At 39.4% G+C, this 21,579-nt stretch overlaps 1 protein-coding gene across 16 annotated transcripts in view; it reads left to right on the plus strand.

The window, feature by feature from the left end:
• Positions 1–21,579, plus strand: part of MAPK10 (mitogen-activated protein kinase 10) — a 137,578-nt gene that overhangs the window by 102,257 nt on the left and 13,742 nt on the right. For 14 of the 16 annotated variants that reach the window (XM_053941086.1, XM_053941084.1, XM_053941080.1 and 11 more), the window contains 2 exons: positions 17,591–17,773; positions 19,914–20,038. In XM_053941086.1, the coding sequence (XP_053797061.1) occupies positions 17,591–17,773; positions 19,914–20,038 (308 nt within the window). Of the gene's footprint in view, positions 1–4,969; positions 5,045–7,011; positions 7,100–10,737; positions 10,902–17,590; positions 17,774–19,913; positions 20,039–21,579 lie in introns of those variants that run through there. The other 2 variants (XR_008430585.1, XM_053941095.1) reach the window with 2 other exon arrangements.

Consider the following 21,579-nt stretch of genomic DNA (forward strand, 5'->3'; position numbering starts at 1 on the left):
CATTAACAGAGAGAGTTAATGTTTTCTGCGGCCAGATTTTCAAAAATTCCCTTGCCCACCTGTCAGCTGTCTTTGAGAGTGGTGGGATTAAGAAATGCTCTCTGACATCTGACAGAAAGTGTTCTATTGCCTTAGGAAAAAAGTTTGCATCAAGAAAGTATTTTAGGAAAAGGTGCTGTCTTTCCACCACTCATAAACAGAATTTATCTTTGCATTTGATCTGCATTGATTAATAGGTGTAATTTTAATGTCTTGAGGGCATTTTTGGCTGTTTCTTAAGCTACAGTATAATTAAAATTTCTGCATTTTTGTTAAGTGCAGTCTGTTGTTTTACTTGTTCTGGGTGGTATTTTCTTAAGGCTTGTTTTGTCCTAAAATCAAAACCAGCAACTAGCATCAGGATTATTTAAAAGATACTGTTAAGTGTGACTGGCCTGGCTTTCCAGGTAGGATGAACTGACTCATGTTAGCCTGCTGCTTAAGTGTGTGTTAGCTATGATGGTATTGATAGCTAAGTTTGGATTTTGACCTAGATTATTCTTCACTGGCTATTTGGTTTTGGACTCAGGATTTGTCTTAAAGTTTGCTCATGTGAGCTGAGGCCTCTTTCAAAGGGGTCTCAGAGTAGATGTGAGGATGATTTGGCTGTTGCCATTTTTTTTTTTTTTTTTTTTTTAATTCAGATATGCATACTCCAACAGATTAGAGTGTAATTTGCACTTAGCATGAAACCCTCATGCTGCCTGTCATCTGAGTGGCTCTTGGACTGGATCCCAGGTGCTACAGCAGAGATGTTCCACTTCTTGTTTCCCATAACTCGCCTTAAAGATTTTCAGGACGCACTGCTGCCTTGTATGAATTTCACCTGAGGCAAGTTTTAATTGTGTTTTCTGGCACCTATGAGAATTGGATGGTCTCAAATGTTTTGGGGTTTTTTTTCTGTGGCATTAGTCAGCTTTTTCTTGATGGCAGCTGTGCTAAATTGAGCTGAGACAGACTGGAACAGATTGAGCAGAGAATTTAGATCTTGTGGACAAAACAGTACTGAAGTGCCTTTTGTCAAGAGCATGCAGGTATTTGGAAGGGATCAAAATAAAGAACTGGAACACCTTCAAAATCACATGAAGCTGAGTCAGGGGAGGTTTAGGTTGGATGTCAGGAAAAGGTTTTCACCTAGAAGATGATTGGGCACCAGCACAGGGCAGTGGTCAAAGCACCAACCCAACAGAGGTCAAGGAGTGTTTGGACAAAGCTCTCAGGCACAGGGTGTGACTCCTGGGGTGTGCTGAGCAGGGCCAGGAGTTGGACTTGATGATCCTGATGAGCCCCTTCCAACTCAGCATATTCTGTGATTCCTGTTCCAGATATAGAAACATAAAAGTATCCTCAGATGATCTGCTAATCTGTTTGTGTTGTAGCAAGAGAGACTACCTGTGGGTTTCCTGCTGGAAGAGGTAACAAAAGAGTACCTGAATAGTATTTGAGACCTGAGAAGAGATACTTCAAAATCAAAATGTAAAAGGAGCTAAAAGAGGACCTGAAGCTAGGAAATGCAGGATCTACAAAACAGGTTTTCAACAGGTTTTGGTCTGTTAGAGAGTAGTGTGCTTCACATTCCTTGGCAAGATTATCTGTAGGTCTCTCTTACCATGATGGTTTTTTTATATAGATATATCCAAAAGAAAAATGGGAGAAAGGGAGGGTGTGAGTCATCCCTTGTGCCTCCACTCTTTCTTGAGCTTTCTGCTCAGGATTCCCATGGCTTTTTCAGTCATTTTTTTAACAGTCATTTTTTAGCACTTGTTTGGCACTACAGCCTAAGAGGCAGGAGCCTTCTCCAGTGCAGGCTTCCACTGGGTCACAGAATGTTTAAAAAAAGACAGAAATTCAGAGGTTGGTTTGAAGCCTCACCCTTGTAAAATGGTGGCAATTCCCTTTTGGTTCCATATAGCATCTGTCAGGAGAGCACCTGTATTCCATGGTGTTTGGCAAGAAAAAAATTAGAAGTCACTAAGGCAATTATTTGAACATTTAGGAATCTTATTACTGTTATTGAGAAATATTAAGGTTTTCATAACATCATGTGGAAAGTGGTGTTTCAAAATAGAAAGGAAAAGCTTTCTCAGGAAATCTTAATGGATTGAGCTGATACTGTGCTGAGCTTGTTAAAACATGCTGAAATTCAAGCATATAACAAATACAAGCACAAAGGGGAGGGTTTTGATATCTCAGCAAAGTCTCAACAAAGAGATTGGAATGTCAGAAAACTGAGAGTTTGCCATGACTTATCCAGAACTGAGGGAGATAAGGGTTTGGTGGTTTGGGGAGGGTTTTAATCCTTTTCAAGAGTTTGAGCCATCTCCACAATCGTTATTGGGGTGCCACGCATCAGAGACTTTCCTTGGCATTGGCAGGCCTGGAGCCTTTATAGCTGTGGTATCTGGAGCATGTGAAAAAAAAAGCAGATTTTCCCATGTAGTACTGAAAACTACCACGTATTTTTATAAGCCATGCCCTTTTTTTTTTTTTGTATAGAAATAACCTTTAAAAACAAGGTACAGCATCCAATACAGGCTACTATATTTTTCATGCTGAAAATTCAGTAAGTAAGGGCCTAGAAATGGTTCTTCAGAGCAGACATCAGCACAGATCTGCAGGAGTACTCGAAACAGAGATGGAGGTAAAGAGAGGTTCTGCCCAGCAAGGTGTCTGTCCATTTTAGGAGGATTTGGGGAGAGAGAAGCTAGCTGTTATCAAAGGCATATTCAGCTGCCTTGACATTTTACTGGAGTTTGCACCTTAGGCATTGGCAAGCAGTGTTGTGTGCTAAATATTTTGGCCTACAGTTACACAAATAAAATCAGATGTCATGATTTGCTTCATTAATATGTCTATCATTATCTTCTTCAGTTAGTTTTGAGGAGGTGAGCATCTCTTTTCAGCTGGCAGAGGGGTGATTTCTGCATCACTGAAACAGGAGCTGTTACAAATGTGAATGTTTGGTATTCTCACTAGTGCTCTGGAAAGAAAGTGTGAACCAGCCCATGGGGTTGGAAAATATAGCAAAGCTCATGCAGGTGTGCATGTATCTCTGGTCTCTGGAGTGTCCTATGGCTTGCATGTAATGAATTTCAATTTGAATGTCACAATTTTCATTGAATGACAGTCAGATCTCACTGAATGCAAGACTGAAAAGCCACCTCAGTGGGAGTTTGGGCAAGGGCAGGTACAGATTCTCCCTATGGGCTCCCTCTCATTGTTTTGTGAAGTCCCAGAGAACCTGCAGTTTTGCAGGAGGAGAAGGTAGATTTATCGGGGAAGTGTCTATGAAAGGTTGACTTGGGTCCTCTCCATATGGAAACATCTTTGGGTAGTTCTACAATTCCTGACCCTTCTGCATCTCTGCTGGAAGGAATCTGAAATCTGGAAGGATGAGCAAGCACTCATTGGGGTCAGGAAGTACCTGTTTGGTGGGGAATCAGAACCAGGAGGTGGGCCAGAGAAGAAGGTTTTCTGTATGGTTAAAATGTTTTTTCCTTTGTTCAGGAAGACATGTGCATTTGGTTGCTGGTAAGCACTTGTTCAAAGCTGGCTATGCCAGGTGTCCTTGGCAAGTTTACTTGCATTCTGAAGTACGTGTACATATTCAAGAATGTGTTCCAGGGTGTGCAGTAGTCTGGTTTGTAGAGATTCTGAACACATTAAAAAATTCCCTACTCCTAGTAATCCAGGACCTGGATATTCCAGTGGCGAGTGGGTTTCCCATCAGGGGCTACCCAAATCCCAACAGTTCCACTTCAGAGAGTCTTGAACAGCCGTAGGTTAAATTCCTTAACACTGTTTCACATGGTCTTAAAAACATCAAGGCAAATAGCTGCTAAACTGAAGCTTTACCTTGAATCATGAAGAGGTCTGTCACTAGAAGTTAGCCTGCCCTTCATTAAAGCTTAGGGATGTTCCATGTGTTAATACAGCATTGCCAGCATTTGTGATTACTCATGTTTGAAAAACAAAAAACCTTTTACCAAGTGTAGATTTTCAGTGCTTTGGAGCTGAATGCAGGTGTTTAGAGATTGTGGTGTGCTTGGCTTTTTTCTGATGCTTGTATGAGTGAAGTTACTTGGACTGCAACATCGGGATTGATGTTGGACTAAATGAAGCAGAGGATCAAGGCATAGATCTCAGTTCTGCAGTCCTTTCTGGAGCTTTGCACATGTCTCAGTGCCTTGACTGTGACTTCTGACAGCTGCTGCTCTATGTGCTAAGATTCTTAACCTCCAACTAACTACTTCTAACGTGCAGCCAAACCCTGGTTCCACTTTGATTTATTTCTAATTGCCTCGGGAGGTGAAAAACAGGCAGCAGTCAAGCAGGACGTTATATTGGACATTATATATGGTTATACTTAGGTGTTTATCTCTGCTCCTTCTGATTTGAAAATTTTCAAAGAGCTTCCTTCCCAAAACCTCAGGCACAGAGGGGAATAATCATCTCTGATTTTACATGGTTTGCAGTTTAGTAAGGCACTAGTTCAACTTGTGTGTGTGCCCTCTGGAGCATAGCATAGAGAGTGGTGTCAGGAGGCAGCGTCTGAAAATAAAAAGGAATTAATAACAGACGAACAAACAACTGCTTGCTGTATCTTTTCCTGATATTTTGCATGCCATTTAGCTTGTGATGAAAGCAGCAATAATTTGCATCTCTAGGTCTGCTTATTGCTTCCAAACAAGTAGTCTTTTCTTTAGTTCTTTGTTTTTTGTTTATTGATTTATTTATTGTGTAGTGTAGAAGTTTTTCATATGCTAAATAAAGCAACAAGGGAACCGTAGACCCAGGCATGTTAAGATTTCCACCTTTCCACAAGGGCATTTGCCTTCAAAGTCAAATGCACTTTAAACTGTTGCTAAATATGAAACTGTAAAAGTACATTTAACCAAGCAGCATGACGCTTTCATATTTTTTTCCCCAGTTTCTGGCCCTGAGACACCAGTCTGTCCCTGTGCTTGCTTTCATGCCCTATGACTTATCATAGGGCAAGGACAGCAGAGGTAATGTGGCTACATGGAATCAGTATGGGGGAAAATGCCACCTTAATCCTGTGCTGGATATAAGGAGTCTGATTTTCATCTTGTGCTCCAGTGTAAATTGTGGTGAGCTTTGTTTGACCCAGCTGAACTGCTCTTCTCTGTAGGAGGTAAATAGGCCCCTGATTTTCTCTGAATTTCACTGCAGAAGGTACAGCTTAGCGCTTCTGTGTCTCAACTGGCCTATTTAGAAATCACCATTTCCTATCATGGCAAATGGAAATCATATGAGATTCTCAAGATCCCTGCGATGGACTGCTGGCTTCACTGAGATTTGCTGGAAGTGAGCCAACAGACCCTAAAGCAAGCATTGTTGGAGTTGAATGATTTCAAAAATTCTATTCATAACCCTGAATCAGTGGTGGGTAAGTCTTCACAAGGACCCAAGTTCTTTTTGTGGCTTCTGGCAGTTCAGCTTGTGAAAATATGCATGGATCTCTGGTAGCTGGAATGATAAAATAATAGCAATTTGCATATCCTTATTGAATACAGAGACCAGCATTCATTTACAAAACAAAGCATCATAAACCTAGGTAATGAATACAAATGAAAACTTGAAAAAGACAAAATTAATTGGTAAATTTCAATTACAAAGTTTTATTGTGACACAGTAGCCAGCCGCAGGTCTCAGTTGGGTTTCTGTATTTAATGGCATTGTCTTTCATCCACACTGGGGTAAAGGAAACTGTTGGAGTCGATTTTTCTCAGACCTGCTCTGTTGTCATGAAACTCGTGTGCTCAGGCAGAAAAGCAGCCGCCGAGAGCAAGAGCCAGGTCTGTGTCTGCAGGCGCTGTGCTATAGCATGATTGGATAAGTCTTCTCATTTGTTTGTTGTTCTGTTCCTGTTTTCTTGTTTACCTTCATTTCATTTTTGTTTTCAGTTGACATGTGGTCAGTAGGGTGCATCATGGGAGAAATGATTAAAGGTGCTGTGTTGTTTCCTGGCACTGATCGTATCCTTCCTAGCAGCCATTCTAGCCCCAGTAGGTACTTGCAACCCTTTCCCTTCCAGCCCCTTCCCACTAGACTAGTGCTCACATACCTCTGTTGTGTACCTAAAAGAGCTGGGTTAAGTCCCACTGCAAAATCCCTGCAAACCAAAATGTCAACAGACCATTACTGCCTCTCAGCAAAAGCCTTAGGTGAAAACCGCAGTAAGTACAGCACGAGGAGATGGAAAACAACATCCCACACAGTTCATCAGCATCACTTTCTGCAGCCAGTGACCACAGTTTTGTTGTTATGAATGTCTCTTTATTAATTTGGTGGTGTATGGTTGGGAGGGGCGTGTTGCACAAATGAGGGGGGGGTTTGAAGGTGGTAGAAGGGTAAGCACAAGTCACTGCTTACCTCAGTGAGAGATGTTAGAGGTTCTGTGTTTCACACACATTTCTGCATCTCTGTGATACTCAGGCATAAATCATAGAAATAATTACTTGTTATAGACTCACTAAATTGCTTATTTGCTTTGTGTGGTTGCTCTTCAAGTGGTATTAAAGTACAAAAGTAGGGAATTATTTCAGTTTGGGCACAACTTCTTCCCAAGACTAAAATCATCACTTGGTAGTAGTTTAATGACTCAGAAGTCTGGATGATTCTTGGGAAACTGTTGTAATGGACTTGGATCTGCCATCTTTTATTTAAGTGCATGGAACTATTATGTGAAAGCAGAATATATTCTTGACATCAACAAGAAGTGATTTACAGATAAACACACTAAATGAATGGACAAGCAGACTAAGAATATATTTGTTTTCCTTAGAGACCATTCTACACTCAGGGCTGAGGCAGCCATATTTCTTATTTTGTTCCATGCTTTATTGAAGCACTTTAGTATTTATCAGATTGTGGAAACACTTCCTTGTGTGTAACAATAACTGAGATAAGTACATGCTTGATCTAACTCCAGTCTTTTACTGTCCATAGGGTCATGAATATGAGAAATGGATATGGCCTCTGTACGAGTTTCCCTTGTATTTTAAATTCTGTACTTAGATGACAGAGGAGTTTCCAGGTATTACTAATTTTTATGTAACTCTCTCTGAGTAGGTGTGCATGTACACTTGTGTGTGTATATGCACATACTTACCAGCTCACTTCAGCACTTCTGACCTCATTTACATTTTAAAGAGTTCAATAATTTGATCAAAATGTGGAAAAACTATCATCTGAAGAGCATTAAAGAAATGAAAGTAGGTAATTATATCATTAATATTTTCACAGCCTTGCCTAGTAAGATCCTAACTTGTGTGTTGCCCAAAATGCTGGGTGAGCATACCCATACTGAAATGAGCAATACACTTTCCTTGTGTCTTTGTATGATCTGGAGCACATCTCCTCTGCCTATGTGAAAGTAAACGTTTCCCTTCTGTGTGTTAATGGAAAAAATTAGCACCGATTTGTGCTCCAGATCTGCCGTGCTTCTGTTTCCTGTCAGTGTGGAGTCAAACATTTGAGCATCCCTCAGTGATGTAGTCATAACTGGTTTTATGTTCATAGACCTACATTTTATAAGCTAACATTTAAAGATATCCCCAAATAAGTCCAAAAATAATTGAATATGTCTTAAATAGCATTTCAGAAACTGGTTTCTTTGACACAGCTGCACGCTTGTTAAAAAGAACTTTCACAAAGCCTCTATAATTAAAGCATTGTGTGCCATCTATTATTGCAGTAACTCCACAGAAACTGTCATTTACCAGCTGCTGATTTCTTTGGGATTGGCCTGTAATTGAGTTCACATTCTTCATTTGTATTTATGATACGTTGCTAAACTTGCTCTGTGTTTTCTGTACCTCTCTGCTTTTCTTCTGCTGTTCCATGGCTATTCTATGGACAGAGAATGATACCATTGCTTTGCTTTCAGGCTGCTCCTCAAAGCCACCTTGTCTCCAAATCCACCCCCCACACCCCTTCCCTGCTGCTGAGCAGCCACGAGCAGGGGTTCAGCACTTCTGGCTCCCCTGCCCACCTGTGCAGCTGAAAACCAGTCGGGAAGCTGCAAGCTCCAACCCAGCCTGCTGAGATCCATGACCTCGTGCCATCCCCTGCCTTAAACCTACACAGAAAATGCTTAGCATTGCTGTAAAAAAGATTATTTCTTCAGACGAGTGATGGAGTCGGGCAGCTGGAGAATTCCATCAGCAGGGACTCTGAGCCCTCAGAGCTCGAGGGCAGCATGCTTAAGGATGTGTTTAAGTGCAGGAGGAAGAGTAATTAAACATCCGTTTCTTTTAAAAAGTTTCCTCTTTGACATAAAATGGGTTAAGCCTGGCAGTGTACCAGAATCTGCTATCAGCAATTTTTTTCTTAACAGGCAGTGTTTCATTTCACATCCACACTGTGATTTGAAGAGTATTTAATACTAATTTGTGTCAATTTTTATGCATAAATAACCATGAAAAGCTGTTTTGAAGCTAAAAGATTGAATATTCATGAGAAATGCACTGTCAGTCATATATTTGACTGCAAAATTACTATTTGCCATTTTCCAGTGGTTAAGGAGTGTAGGTCATTTGATGCTGTTACTGTTTACACAGCTAAATAGTCCGTTCAGCTAACTTTAAAAATTTCAGTAGCAAAATTCAGAAGCAGAAAATGCCTCTGAGTAAATGAAGAGTGGAGTGCTTAGCTAGGCTGCTGCTTTGTCCTACTCCTGTAATCCATCTGAATTCACTGGGGTGAAGCTGAGAACAGAACCTATCTCTATTCTCTTTTAAACTCCCAGTTGTGAAGAATGATTGACAGTGTCCAAAATCCTCGTGGTCTTTACTGATCCTTGAAATTTTACTATTTCTCCATCATTTTTGGTGTATGCATGTGATGCACATAATTGTGTGCTACAGCTTTTTCTTTTTTTCAGTTTTATTTTTTTTAATTTCATATGAAAACTTCGTTTCAGTGTTGACAGCAGTAGTTCTGCTTTCAAAAAGCAATCAGCATGAAGCTTGCACCTAATTGTGCCTCGAGCAAGGACATGGTGTGTTGTGTTGCCTCAGGAACAATGGAATGAGCTGGCTGTACCTGGGTCTGACTCTTGTTCCATGTGTTCTCCTCAAGATTTTATGAGGGAGACTGCTAACCTTTTCTCATTGCTGCATGGGTGATCTGGAGGAGTCAAGAAGGTGCCTTATTCCTCTGGTGAGCTGTGAAAGTGTAGTTACACATTTTTCTTAGCTGCTGCAGGCATTTTGGGCAGACAAGGATGAATGTGCCTTAAAATCCTGTGCTTGGACAAGCTCAGGGAGACAACTATATATTCAGTAGAGAGATGTGATGTCAGCTGCTCTTAGGATATGTCTGCACAATCTTATGCAGCCTTATTCTGCCTTATTCTACCGCTGCAATCGAGCCATGCACAACGTAGGGATTGGAGTATAAGGGGATTGCCAGCTCTTGTGCTCTGTGGAAAGTGTCCTTAAATGCGTGCCAGCTCTGTCCTGCTCCCCTGTCCCTGAGGGCAGTTTCCCAAGGGGTCCTATTGTTCAAGCCTCCTTGAACAGCTGGAACTTTGCTTTCCAAAAATTCAGGGTCCTGACTTTTCACCTGACCCATATCCCTCAGGACTGCAAACTCCACCAGTGCAGGATCACTGCGGCCCCGGCAGCCTTCAGTGGACTTTAAGTGGTATCTTGTCAGTGCTGGGTTAACAGCTGGGCTCCATGATCCTAGAGCTCTTTTCCTAACCTAAACCACTTCTATGGCTATGTGAAATTTCTCCCTGAAGTTGTTAGGCATCAGTCATATCAGAGCTCTTGAAATCTTCAGCCAGTGCCAGGTGTGGCAGCAGATGTGTTTGCAGAGGAAGTTCTCCAGCCATCAACAGATTTGATGAGCTTATACTTCGACTGAGCTGCTGAAAAAATGCTGGGCAGAGCTTCAAAGCCATATTGTGGAATTCAGGAGATAAACAGGGCCTTTTTGAGCTCAGGAAGGATAGCTGAACTTCAGAAGATAACCAACATCATCAAAGATTCTCACAGAGTTGAAACTCCTTCAGACATTGAGCTGAGACTCAGTGCTCAGAAAGTGAAGAACGTGACCAGTGTGAGATGAAGAAAATAGACAGAAATACATCAATAAGCCATCAATACTCTTGAAGGACCTCTTTTTTTAAATCCACACTTCTGGCCATTTCATTTCAACAAAACAAAACTATGTTTTTCAAGACTCGTGCTCTGAAACAATAGTTTTACCTTTTGATAGATTCCTTCCAGGCATAGAGTTAATTTACTTACAAACTTCACATCAAAATGATCTGCATTGCTGGTGAAATACAGAACAGAAAAATTACTGTAGTTTCTGAAAATACTTTTCAATATATACATATTTTGCCTAATAACTTTGCCTAGGTTCCATAAACAAATGCTGCTATATTGAGTCAGAATTATCTTTAAAGTCCAGCAATATCTGTACACAAGTCATTATAGCCCAGGCCATAATCTTTTTTAAAAAGATGGGTTTGTACTTTCTAGCATTAGTGGCAAAATTATTTTCTCAGGCATCAGAGAAGATCTCAATAACTGCCCTAAATCTTTCTCTGCTTTATGCAGAAGATGCAGGGACTGCTCTGAAAGCAACAGAGAGCAGGTTATTGGAAACTGTTCCAGCAGACCTTTTAAGAACTAATTTTTTGTACCTTTTCTTTGTCAGGAAAACTGAACTGATGGAAAAAGACATAGAGCCTGCAGAAATTTTGCACAGAAGTCTACTGTGGTCTTACCTTAAAACAAGTACAGCTTTAATGGTTACAACAGTAAGCAAAACAGCATTTTGTGATTTTCAGGGCATCATTGGCAGTTAGAAATAATAAACTCCTTAGTAAAAGCAGCTTTATTTGCACAATAAATTAATTCTGCTTTAAATCCAAAATGAGATTTATACTTTATTTGAAAAGTAATTTTTGGTGTGGTTTTTCTGTGAGCAATAATGCTGAATGAGCAGTGGTTCCATGGAAACAGTGCTGTTTGTGGATAAACCACCAAAAAATGAGTGCCCAGGCTGCAAAAATCCGCTCCAAGCACTATTAAATGATGAAAGGTTATCCATTGCCTACTTAATTATTTTCAATACAGCAATGTAACTCTTTTAGAAATGTTTGTACTAAACACAAATTGTTTGAACTTTGACAGTGTGCTAACAGCTTATAATTTTATCTTGGAAAACCTGCCATCTGTATGTAAATACAAGGAAAATGAGAACACTTGCTCCTATCCAATAATGCAACTCGGTTCATACATTTTGACAACTGCTCTATTGCATATTTATTATATTTTCTCATGAAGATTTTTTTATTTCTCTCTTTATTCAGCCTTTTCTCTTTGCTGACTTTCCATCCTTTGAGTGATGCATACAGCTTCCACTCCTTGGAAGTCAGAGGAAATGTAGGGAAAGAACTAATGCAAAAGATTCACGAAGTATTAGTGAGCTGAGGGTTGCTGGAGGTGGCTCAGCTGATAGATAGATATAGATATAGACTGATAGATGCATGAATATATAGAATGGTGTATGTTGTTGAATATTCTTGAACTTCGAGGCCAAAATTTGTCTTTCCTTAAACACTGGGCAATTGAATAACTGTTAATTGTTGTAAAAACTCACTTGTAAAGGGCAAAAGGAACTTTTGAATAATTACACAAATGAAAACACAGAATGGTTCTGTTTTCTCCTGATTCTGGAAGAGGAGCAACTCTACAGTTTCCAGGAACCTGTTTTCTATGTTTTGGACTTGAGGAGAGTCTATTCTTGATTTCTTATCCAAGTTGTTGCAGGTACACCTGAGATTCAGAAGCAAACTGAGCTCATACCAACTTCACTGACAGCAAAAAGAGAAACATTTTAGGATTGTGCTGTATCACTAAGATCCTACTTCCTATGCCGACTCCTAGGTGGCTTTTATAAACACCTGTAACATGTTTGTGGTGTGACAGCTGTGGATGCCCCATCCCTGGAAGTGTTCAAGGTTGGATGGGGATTTGAGCAACCTGGCCTAGTGAAAGCTGCCCCTACCCATGGCAGGGGACTTGGGATGAGATGATCTTCCAACCCAAACCATTCTATGATTTTATGATTTGCTTACTGCTGTGTAAGCACAGATGAGCAGCAACTGAATGAAATACCAGCCAAAAAATAGTATTTGGAAATTTTAGTTACAGAGCCGCAGATGGTCATCCAAAATGTTAATGATGGCATCTGCACAATGAACACTGCTATCTCCTAACTCCTTAATGATCAATGGTAATCTTCTTAAGTAATTTATTTGTGCTACATGTTAGCTTTTGCTATCACCACATTCTGTTATTCCATATAAATAGCAATTATTATTCTGAACAGTGCGCAGCATTTTCTGTTGCAGCCTAATTTTTACAAATGCCACATTCTTCTCAAAGTGTTCACCTTGGAACAGAAAATGCTTTATAGTTACTGTCTTGTCAGATGGTAGCATTTTCAATTCCTTTTGTGTGGGTTTTTTTGTAAACTCCATTGGCATCAATGTGTAAATTGTGGGACTGTGGATAAAATCTGAATGTGACACTGATGTCTCCCACAGTGTAGCAGGTTAGTGTCTTTTCTAGCAGATTTATTTTAAAAAGAAAGGTCCAATTAAAAAAAAATTTTTAAAAATTTGGCCTATCAACTTTGCAGTTGTTGCCACAATTTGGTGTTGGGGAGGGAACTGCAGAGCAGTAATTATTCTAAATTTGACACGTTATGAGCACTGAAGTGGAGCAGTTAGTTTTTGTTGGTGGAATATGCATATTTAAGTGGAAAACAATTAGCAAGGTTTTTCCCTCAAGATTTTGAGATTGAAAAGAGATGATCTTCCCCTGTCTGTCTGTTACAAACAAAACATCCTGTGTCTGTTTTGTTTATATTGTGCCTACCTTAAGAAAAGCAAGATTTGACGCGTCCTAATTTTAATTATGTCCAGGAGCAGCACATTTATCCACAAAGAGCAAATCCTGCTCCTGTACAGCAGAGCTGGTGCGGAGGTGCTGCTGGACAGGTGGAGAAAGTGCAGTCCAGTGTGGCAGGCAGGGAAGCATGATTCCCACCAGCACCACCACTGTCCAGCACAATTCCAACAGCTCTCTTAGAAACAGGCATTCTGGCTCAATTACTCGTGTTGCCCACAGTCCATAGATACTGCTCGAGGAGGATTTTAGAAAAAGGCTCCTCTTTCAGGTGAACAAACATGAGAGATTAAGTTATTTGTATTGCAGTACAACTGAAACACCCTAAGGCAAACAGTAACTCCTGCGAAACCTTGCTGTTGAACTTAACAAAATACAATTCTTTACTCAAAAAAAGAATGTGATTTACACAGACACATCATGAAAAGGAAAAAGAAAAATTGTTGTGATTTTGAGGCTAGATAGGAAGACAATAATTTGCTGTCTAAATTTTTTTTTAATTAGAAGCTACTATTTTGTACACTGTAGCAATGTGTTTAATATTTTCTGATTGAGACAGAGAAGTACTGTAAATTTTCTCTTATAGCCAAACTCAATTTCCTTATAGTTATATAGAAATTTTCAGGAATTTAATTTATCTGAGGTTTACAACTGAATGAACAAAACACCGGTTTTTAATCCACATTTTTGAACTAAATTGCATCAATGCGCACAGAAAAAATGCACACTTTCAGTCTGTGCCTCTAAATAGATGAATTTACTGTGAAGTCTGATTTTTTCAAAAGAAACACTTTATTGTTAATTCACAATGTTATTTTCCTATTAAATTTTTATGCCTTTGCTTTAGAAAAATATGTCACTTAATCTGCAGTTCAGCTTTGTGTTGTTTTCCAAATAGTATTTAGAAAGTGAAGGGGAGCACCCTTAGGAGAGTAAAAAGCTGCAAAGAGAAAAGGTGGTGGGTGAGCTTGAGGCCTCAGTGATAAATCTTCATTCAGAAGATACTAATTTTTGATCTATTTTCTTAAATTTTTGCTGTAACTCTATGTTGCCATCTTAATGTTACTAAATGCCATATTGTTAGTGGCAGAGGCAAGCTAATAAACCCAGGTTAGAGCCCTTCTTCTGTCTTAAATCATACAGAAGCTGTTGTGAATAGTTGACACATTTTCCTTCATCCTGCTCGGGGCAGTGGACAGCTGAACTGATTCAAATAGCTTTTAAGCAAACATTCCATCATTTTCTAGAGCTTTGGGTTGGAATTCTTTCCAAATGTCAGTCTGTCTAACATTTGCTTAATTTCAAGAGGAAAAACAGGGTCCTCTTTTTTTTTTTTTTTTTTTCTTCTTCTTTAAGGGACTTTTTTTTTGGGGGGGGGGGGTGTTTTTTTTGTTTGTTTGTTTGTTTGTTTGTTTTTTGTTTTGGTTTTTTTTTGTTTGTGTCCTGGGAAACTTCCGTCATAGTTACATGATCACTAACTTTTAGTACCATTTTTTCAATAACATCAATAGTTACAATCTCTAATTGATTCATGTCACCTACTGTAGATTTTGATTCACATTAGGACTGTCCTGTAGTAACATTTGTTTCCTGTAGAATTGCTGAAGTTAATGCTGACTGGCAGCTAGAGAAAGCTGTTTCTTTGCCTTGATGTGTAGACCTCATAATTTTTTCCAAGACTTTTTTTTTTAATCACATACCATGATAAGTAGAACTTCTAATCACCAGGTACATCAAAGATGCATCACACGTGGTGACTGCATAAAATATTACAGTAAAATGGAGCTGGACCAGCAGAATATAATCCAGTGGTTTTAAGGTCTAGGTAAGGGGAGAACCATTACTAGAGAGAAAATGTGTGTGTCCAGCTGACTAAAACATTATCTAACTGCTTTCACTTAGCATGGTTTTGTTATTGTTATTATCAGGACAAAAACAATCCTGAGTGCCCCATCATGTCAGTTTGTGTGTGTGTGTACATGTAAATGCATCTAAAGAGCAAATGAATGTATTTTATTTAAGGGTTTTGGCAGTATATGAGCAACATAAGTCAGAAAAAACACAGTAAAAGAAGCACAATTACCCATTCAGATCATTCATTACTCAAAACCAGTCCCAGAGGTTGCTGTGACATAAAGCCTGACCTTTTGGCTCTTGGTAAGAGCAGGGCTGCAAAAGGTCCAGGGCTATCCTGCAAATCAAGTCCAGTCAAGGAGCAGAACATGGTGCCTCTGCCAGTTCCATTGCCTTTGGCTCTGGTTTTTGCACTGGTGACTCCATCTCAAAATGTCCCAGTTGTGGGTGGTAGTCTGCTCGTGTGTTATTTCTTAGTGAGAGCCTTTCTGTCAGCTTAGAAGAAATGTGTGCAGTGGGAGCTGATCTGTCTGTGGATTTTCCTTCTCCCTTATCAGTGGTTCCCATCATGTTGGCCCTTCTCTGGGAACTTCTTGTACCCCTTTTCCCTTATTGCTCATGTCTAGGCCATCTTTCTACGTCTTCCCTCCCAGTGTGTCCAAGTCCCACATAATTCTGTGATCCCAAAGATCAGTTTTTCTTTGGCCTTCACTAAATGCCTGGGAGATGGTTCACCTGCTCTCTACAGGGGTGACCTCCTTTGAAGCAAGTCCTGTGTTTGGCCCTCCCTGTTTATCAAACACTTCACTCAACATACACAGGTCATGCTTCCAGTGATGATTTTAGAGCTTGGCTCTCTCACCCATTTAGCTTCTCTTGGCACAACTAACAGCCTCTTCATTTCTGTACTCTCTGTTCTTTTCTGCAAAGCATTTACACACTCTGTGTTCTCAAGTTCCTCAGAGACCTGCTTCTGAAGCAGTTCAGCTAGCAGTCACTGAGGTATCTTGACTTGAACCCAAGTTTAAAATGTCAAACCACTTTATTTTCTAATGAAATATTTAATGAAATATTCAGGCTGCTCTTTGAGCAGCTGTAGTCTTAGATAACTTTACTGTTGCTGCAATTGTTCAGTTTTCTGTTGATAAAAATATTTTTCATGGACAACACAAGCTACATACAACCTACAGGGGGTGTGTGTGGGAGGGGCTTTTCTACATAAATCTCATAAATCTTCATGTTAGTTTAAAAAATAAGAGGTATTCAGAAAAAACTTCCCAGACTGCTGCTATTTCTAGCAACCTTTTTCAGCTGAAAATAAAACAATTTAAAACACTGCTTTAGAATCCTTTAAAGCATATGTTTAAATGATTTTCATTCCTTTAAACATTTTTGATTAGTAAACCTTCAATTTTGAAATGAATTATTAGCCTTTTTTTTGTTCAAATAAGATAGTTCAGGTAAATCCAAATTTAGTCTGTCTTTACTTTCCAAGATACATTACAAGACTGTTTTCATTTCTCTAAAATAAAATACTTTGTAAAATCTGAAATTGCTATTGCAACCAAGAACTGATTTTTGCCTGACAATTTTTTTTATCTTTCTTAATATTTTGAAAACTCCTCCACACTTATGATACTGATGAAAATAATAACTTAATACTTTTAAGAAAAGAAATCTTTGTGCTGAAATGCTTTGATTGTTTGTCTTTTCAAAGCCTTTTCTTTCCAGTGTGTTCTTAGCAAATCTCCCATCATTGTATTTCTTAGTATCAATGTACCCATGGCTGCATGTAATCCTCCTTTTTTTTTCTCCCTTGTAGTCATCAGGTTCTTAGCTTTGTGAATTATTGTGATGTAGAGATGCTACTGATAATTTTCTTTTTTGTTGGCACAGTCAGTCTTGTTCTGAATGTGGCTGAAAGAGCTACATAACACCCATGAGGTGCCTAAATGTTAGCACAAGAAAACTAAAATATCAACATCTCAACAGATGAAAAGCTCAGTATGAAATGCCTGTAATACACTTTCTTTTCAGGCATTAGAGCCTGTTTCCCATTAGCCAGTATCAGATTAGCAATGTAGCTGTCACTTTTTCAGTTAAAGAGAAACATCTCTCTACACCTGTGCATCACTTGTCAATAGAAAATGAGTCCCAGTGCGTTCTTATAAAATCAAACAAATTGTTTTTGAGGGGTTGCTGCTTGGCTAGTATTGGAAAAAGTAGCATCAATGAAGTTATTGGAGAGAGCAAAGTGCAAAGCAGATGAGTGGGAGAAGACTTTTGTCCTGTGCAGAACTTCTTTAAACCAGCTGGGTGTCCCTCTCCACAGCCTGAATAGGGAGGCAGGTGCACATGTTGTTCTTCCCAGCTGATGTACTGACAATTATCTGCATGTAAAAAAAGGGAGTGCAAGTCAGTGGATTTCAAGTTTAAAAAAAAAAAAAAAAAGAGATAACAAGCATTGACTGAAGGAGAAGAATCTGTGTGTTGTTCTGTGGTGGTCATGGTTTCAGAACTGCACAATGCCCTGCAGTTGTGTGAGCTGCGTGTGAGAGTTTTTCCCTTTGCAGACTGTTGGACCTGGAGGAATAGTGAGACGAGAAGGAAAGATAGTGACGGTAAAGATGTTACGAAGGGAGTTAAATACCTCTGAGGATTCTCAGAGAACACAAGCAGAAATGTCAGGAGGCTACGTGGGGGTTTGCATTTTGTTTCCCTTAACTGCTGGTGTTCAGATATTGATCAGTGGAATAAAGTTATTGAGCAGCTGGGAACACCCTGTCCAGAATTCATGAAGAAGCTGCAGCCAACAGTACGGAACTATGTTGAGAACAGACCCAAGTATGCTGGCCTCACTTTCCCCAAACTTTTTCCAGACTCTCTCTTCCCAGCGGACTCAGAACACAACAAACTCAAAGGTATGTCTGACAAAGGGACATGGTTCATGTGCAACAGCTGCAGTGGAATTAAGGCTTTTCCAATTTTACTTCTCTCTAGCTGCACTCCATTTAATGCACTTAGTTGCAGACCAGTGACTGCATGGCTTTTGTTCAACTGAGAGGAAGGCTTTGGAAATGGTTTTTGGAGTTCCTGGTGCTTGGGCAGCCAAGGGGACATAATCACTGATGCACTGAGAATATTCCCATGGTGTTCCATGTGATGATCCTGTGCCACAAGGAATTGAGGCGTTCCTTTACTGTTATTCTTGAACTTGTAACACAAAGGAACAATGGAACTTCCATTGGGAGATCTCAGCACTTGCACTGGCTTTTTTTAGGTGAAAAATACCAGTTCAGCCAAATGCCTGCCTCATAGCTCTGCCTTTACTAGAAAATACAAATATATTATCAACATCAGCCAAAATGAAGTAGCCAAGGATTAATATTCACTGGGGTGGATTTCTTCTTTTGAAAAATCCTGTGGGTCACTTAAGATATGTGAAGTAGAAAACGAACTTAATGACAGTGTGACTAGATATCCCCCTGTAGAAGAAAAATTGCCATGATTTTAATCATGTATTGAAGTATTTTTTCACTTGAATGGGGCATTGACCTTCAGTAGGAAAAAACTGATTATTGTGTGCTTAGTACACAGCCCTGGAGCCCCTGCAGACCTGTGCTGTATACTGGCTCTGCACCACTCCAGTCCTTGGAGCCACTCACCACAGTGGCATTTAATGTTTTTCAATTGCTTACAATTTGCATGTCATTACATGACCCAGAATTTTCTTCCAGTTAACAACTGCTTCATATCCAAGCTGCTGTCCTGCTCTGGGAGTAAAGGGAAAGGTCTGGGCAGATGCTTTCAGATACACAGAATTTTTTTATACTCCTACCACAACACAATTGGATAATGGAATTTTGCAGCTAATGAATAAAAATGACTGTCAAACAGTGCTGTTACCTTTTGGGTACAGAAAGCACATACATTTGAGCATCTTGAATGCCAGTTTTGAAGATACAGCCACGAAGCAAGAAACAGTGCATTCAGGAATCCCTACTTGTGCAGCATTGTATCATCCCATGCCCTGCCTAAATATTTCACCATAATGTAATGTTAGTGGTTTAATGAGACACTCACCCATGTATGATGAGATACCTTTTTTCCCTTTCATTGTCTTTTTCACTTACAAGCAAATAATTTTGAGCATCTGAGATCTTAGAACACTATATGGTTAATAATAACAATAATAACAGAAATACATGTTGTTATAATTTTTTCACGTGGGTTAAGATGGTATTATATTTTTTACAAACTCCAACTAGGAAAAATCCATTTGGGTAATATAAAGCTGAGTTTGTGGCTTTGTTGTGGCATTGTTTGCCTGATAGGCACAATGGAATATATTATCAGGTAAAATAAATCAATGCTGCAATGTAAAATTCAATGTTTGTGTGTGTGTATATGTATATATATATATGTATATGTAGTGCAGGATTCTGTGCCCCAGTGATTTAAATTTCATTACGCAGGACAAACAAGACTCAAGCAGTCCCAAACACTTCCATACCACAAGGCTACAGATTTGAAATTATTGCTTCTAAGGGGATGCCTTAAGATTAGCCTAATCTCTATGCCTCAATAAAATGTTTCATGCCTCACAGCAGGTTAGATGAGAAACTTTAAAACATCCAGAGAAGTGCGGATGTTTTCTGAGCCAGTCTAAGAGTGCCTGTAAATTTCAGGCTTTGATTTAGTAATGCCACGATTTTAGATTTCTTTATGTGAACTTTTGTCCTCTGATCCTGGTAATAATCACAGATACATCAAGCATGGGATATTATTCATCCCTCTGTGTGGAATCTGCACGTAAAATGTCACTAAAGCTTGTTAGGGAACTTACGGTGTCAGCCCTGATTTTGGCAGCTTTCTAATGAATCAGACCTAAAACAATTACTGAAGAGCTCTTGCTATGAGGAGGCAAGGGAGCAGAAGTACATACACAACCAATCTCTCAAAGGGTTGTGCCACTGCTATTTTCCTACCCCCACTAAGCCTCCTCTGGAGGCAGAGGTTGTTTTGTACTAATGCTGTGTTTCTCTGCTTCCCTTGTTCCAGCCAGCCAAGCCAGGGACCTCTTATCAAAGATGCTGGTCATTGATCCGGCCAAGAGGATATCAGTAGATGAAGCCTTACAGCATCCATACATTAATGTCTGGTACGACCCAGCAGAGGTGGAGGCGGTAAGTGAGGCAGCACTCCTCCCTTCAGAATGCCAAGCACAAAGGGATTCAGGGATCCCTGCTGCTTTACAGCAGCAGGATAATGAGCATGCTGGAAAGACACAATGCTGGGACTGCGGTGATCTGGGGATTGATGTGAAATGAGATCTGTAGGGACAGGATATCTCTCTTTATTAGATTAACTGATAATAGATGGGAGGAACAAAAACACTTCAAGCATATGAAGCCATTTTCTGCTTTCTTCTAGAAAGGATTTTGAATCCACTAGCTCACCTCTTTAGCTATAGAATTCAATATGGCAAAAGATACTATCTTTCTTTCCAAACCTTTCCCTGTGGAAGACAGCAAACATCACTTTTTAGTCTGTGTTGAAGGATATATGTAAAAGAGGAGGAGAATTAAGCAAAAAAAATAGTTGGGATTCTGAAAAAAAAAAATCTTGAAGTCTGAATTTAGAAAAAGCTTAGCAGGACATAATTTTTTCCATAAAATGAAGGAGGGGCTCAGGTGTTTTCCTGGGCTATGGTTCAATGTACAGTATCATGTACACTGTGTACAAACAGAAATGGATTTTTTCTTATAATCCTGTCATGCTCTAGACACCTCTCTGTAGGCCTTGGTGAGGCTGGTGTTAACAGGGATAAGTGTAATCTTTCAGCACTTCAGTGACTTGGTATAAAAGGTATGGTATAATGGCATAGGTATAGGTATATATATTTTATATATCTAAAAAGGTATAGGTATAAATCCAGAGAGGTGCTCTGTAATACCCTGTATGAAGTATATGAAAATAGGTTCAGAAATCTGATTTAGCCACCATAGGAAATGAAGACCTTGTAAAATTAAATCACTGCTGTTTCGTGATATGCTCCAGTACAGTCTATGCTCTTGAAAGTGCAGTAAACTTCAAAAGTAAATTGAATGTTCAAACCCCCATCAAATTTCCAGCACATGGGATTTTTTCAGAGGATGTTATTTAGGAGTATTTTATGAGGCTTTATTTTGCCAGTCTCATTTTCAGAGGGAAAGTTAAATTGGAAGACTTTCTTTTCGCAATGAAATTATAAATTATAAATATCCATCTGTTCATGCTGATACACCTTCAGTGGTTAGCTATAAGTCACTTACTAATTATTTTCTGGAGGAAAAAAAAAAAATATTTGTGGAATATTGGTGGTTTTCTGTTCTTGCTCAGAAGGGTGTTCTACAGCAAGTACTCCACTGAGGTATCTGCCCTTTTACAGTTGCAGAAGAGTTGGGATCAAATACAGTAAAAATTTCCTAATGCCATGGGCAATGGGGAAATGACTCATCTATGTATTTTTGTTGGATCTTGCCAAATTTATAGCAGGCTTGGAATTTAGAAGACATCTAAAAACATCCAACAAATTAGCTGTTTGAGAGGTAGATACTTTTGCTTATTCACTTAATAATCCGACTCTGTAAATTTGACTACACTGAACAAAACCACAGAAGTTATAACAGGGTACAATGGAACAAAGAAGTAATATTTGAACGACATTTCAAAGCCTAAAAATGGC

This window comes from Vidua chalybeata, chromosome 4 (assembly GCF_026979565.1).
Source record: "Vidua chalybeata isolate OUT-0048 chromosome 4, bVidCha1 merged haplotype, whole genome shotgun sequence".
Lineage (NCBI taxonomy): Eukaryota > Metazoa > Chordata > Aves > Passeriformes > Viduidae > Vidua > Vidua chalybeata.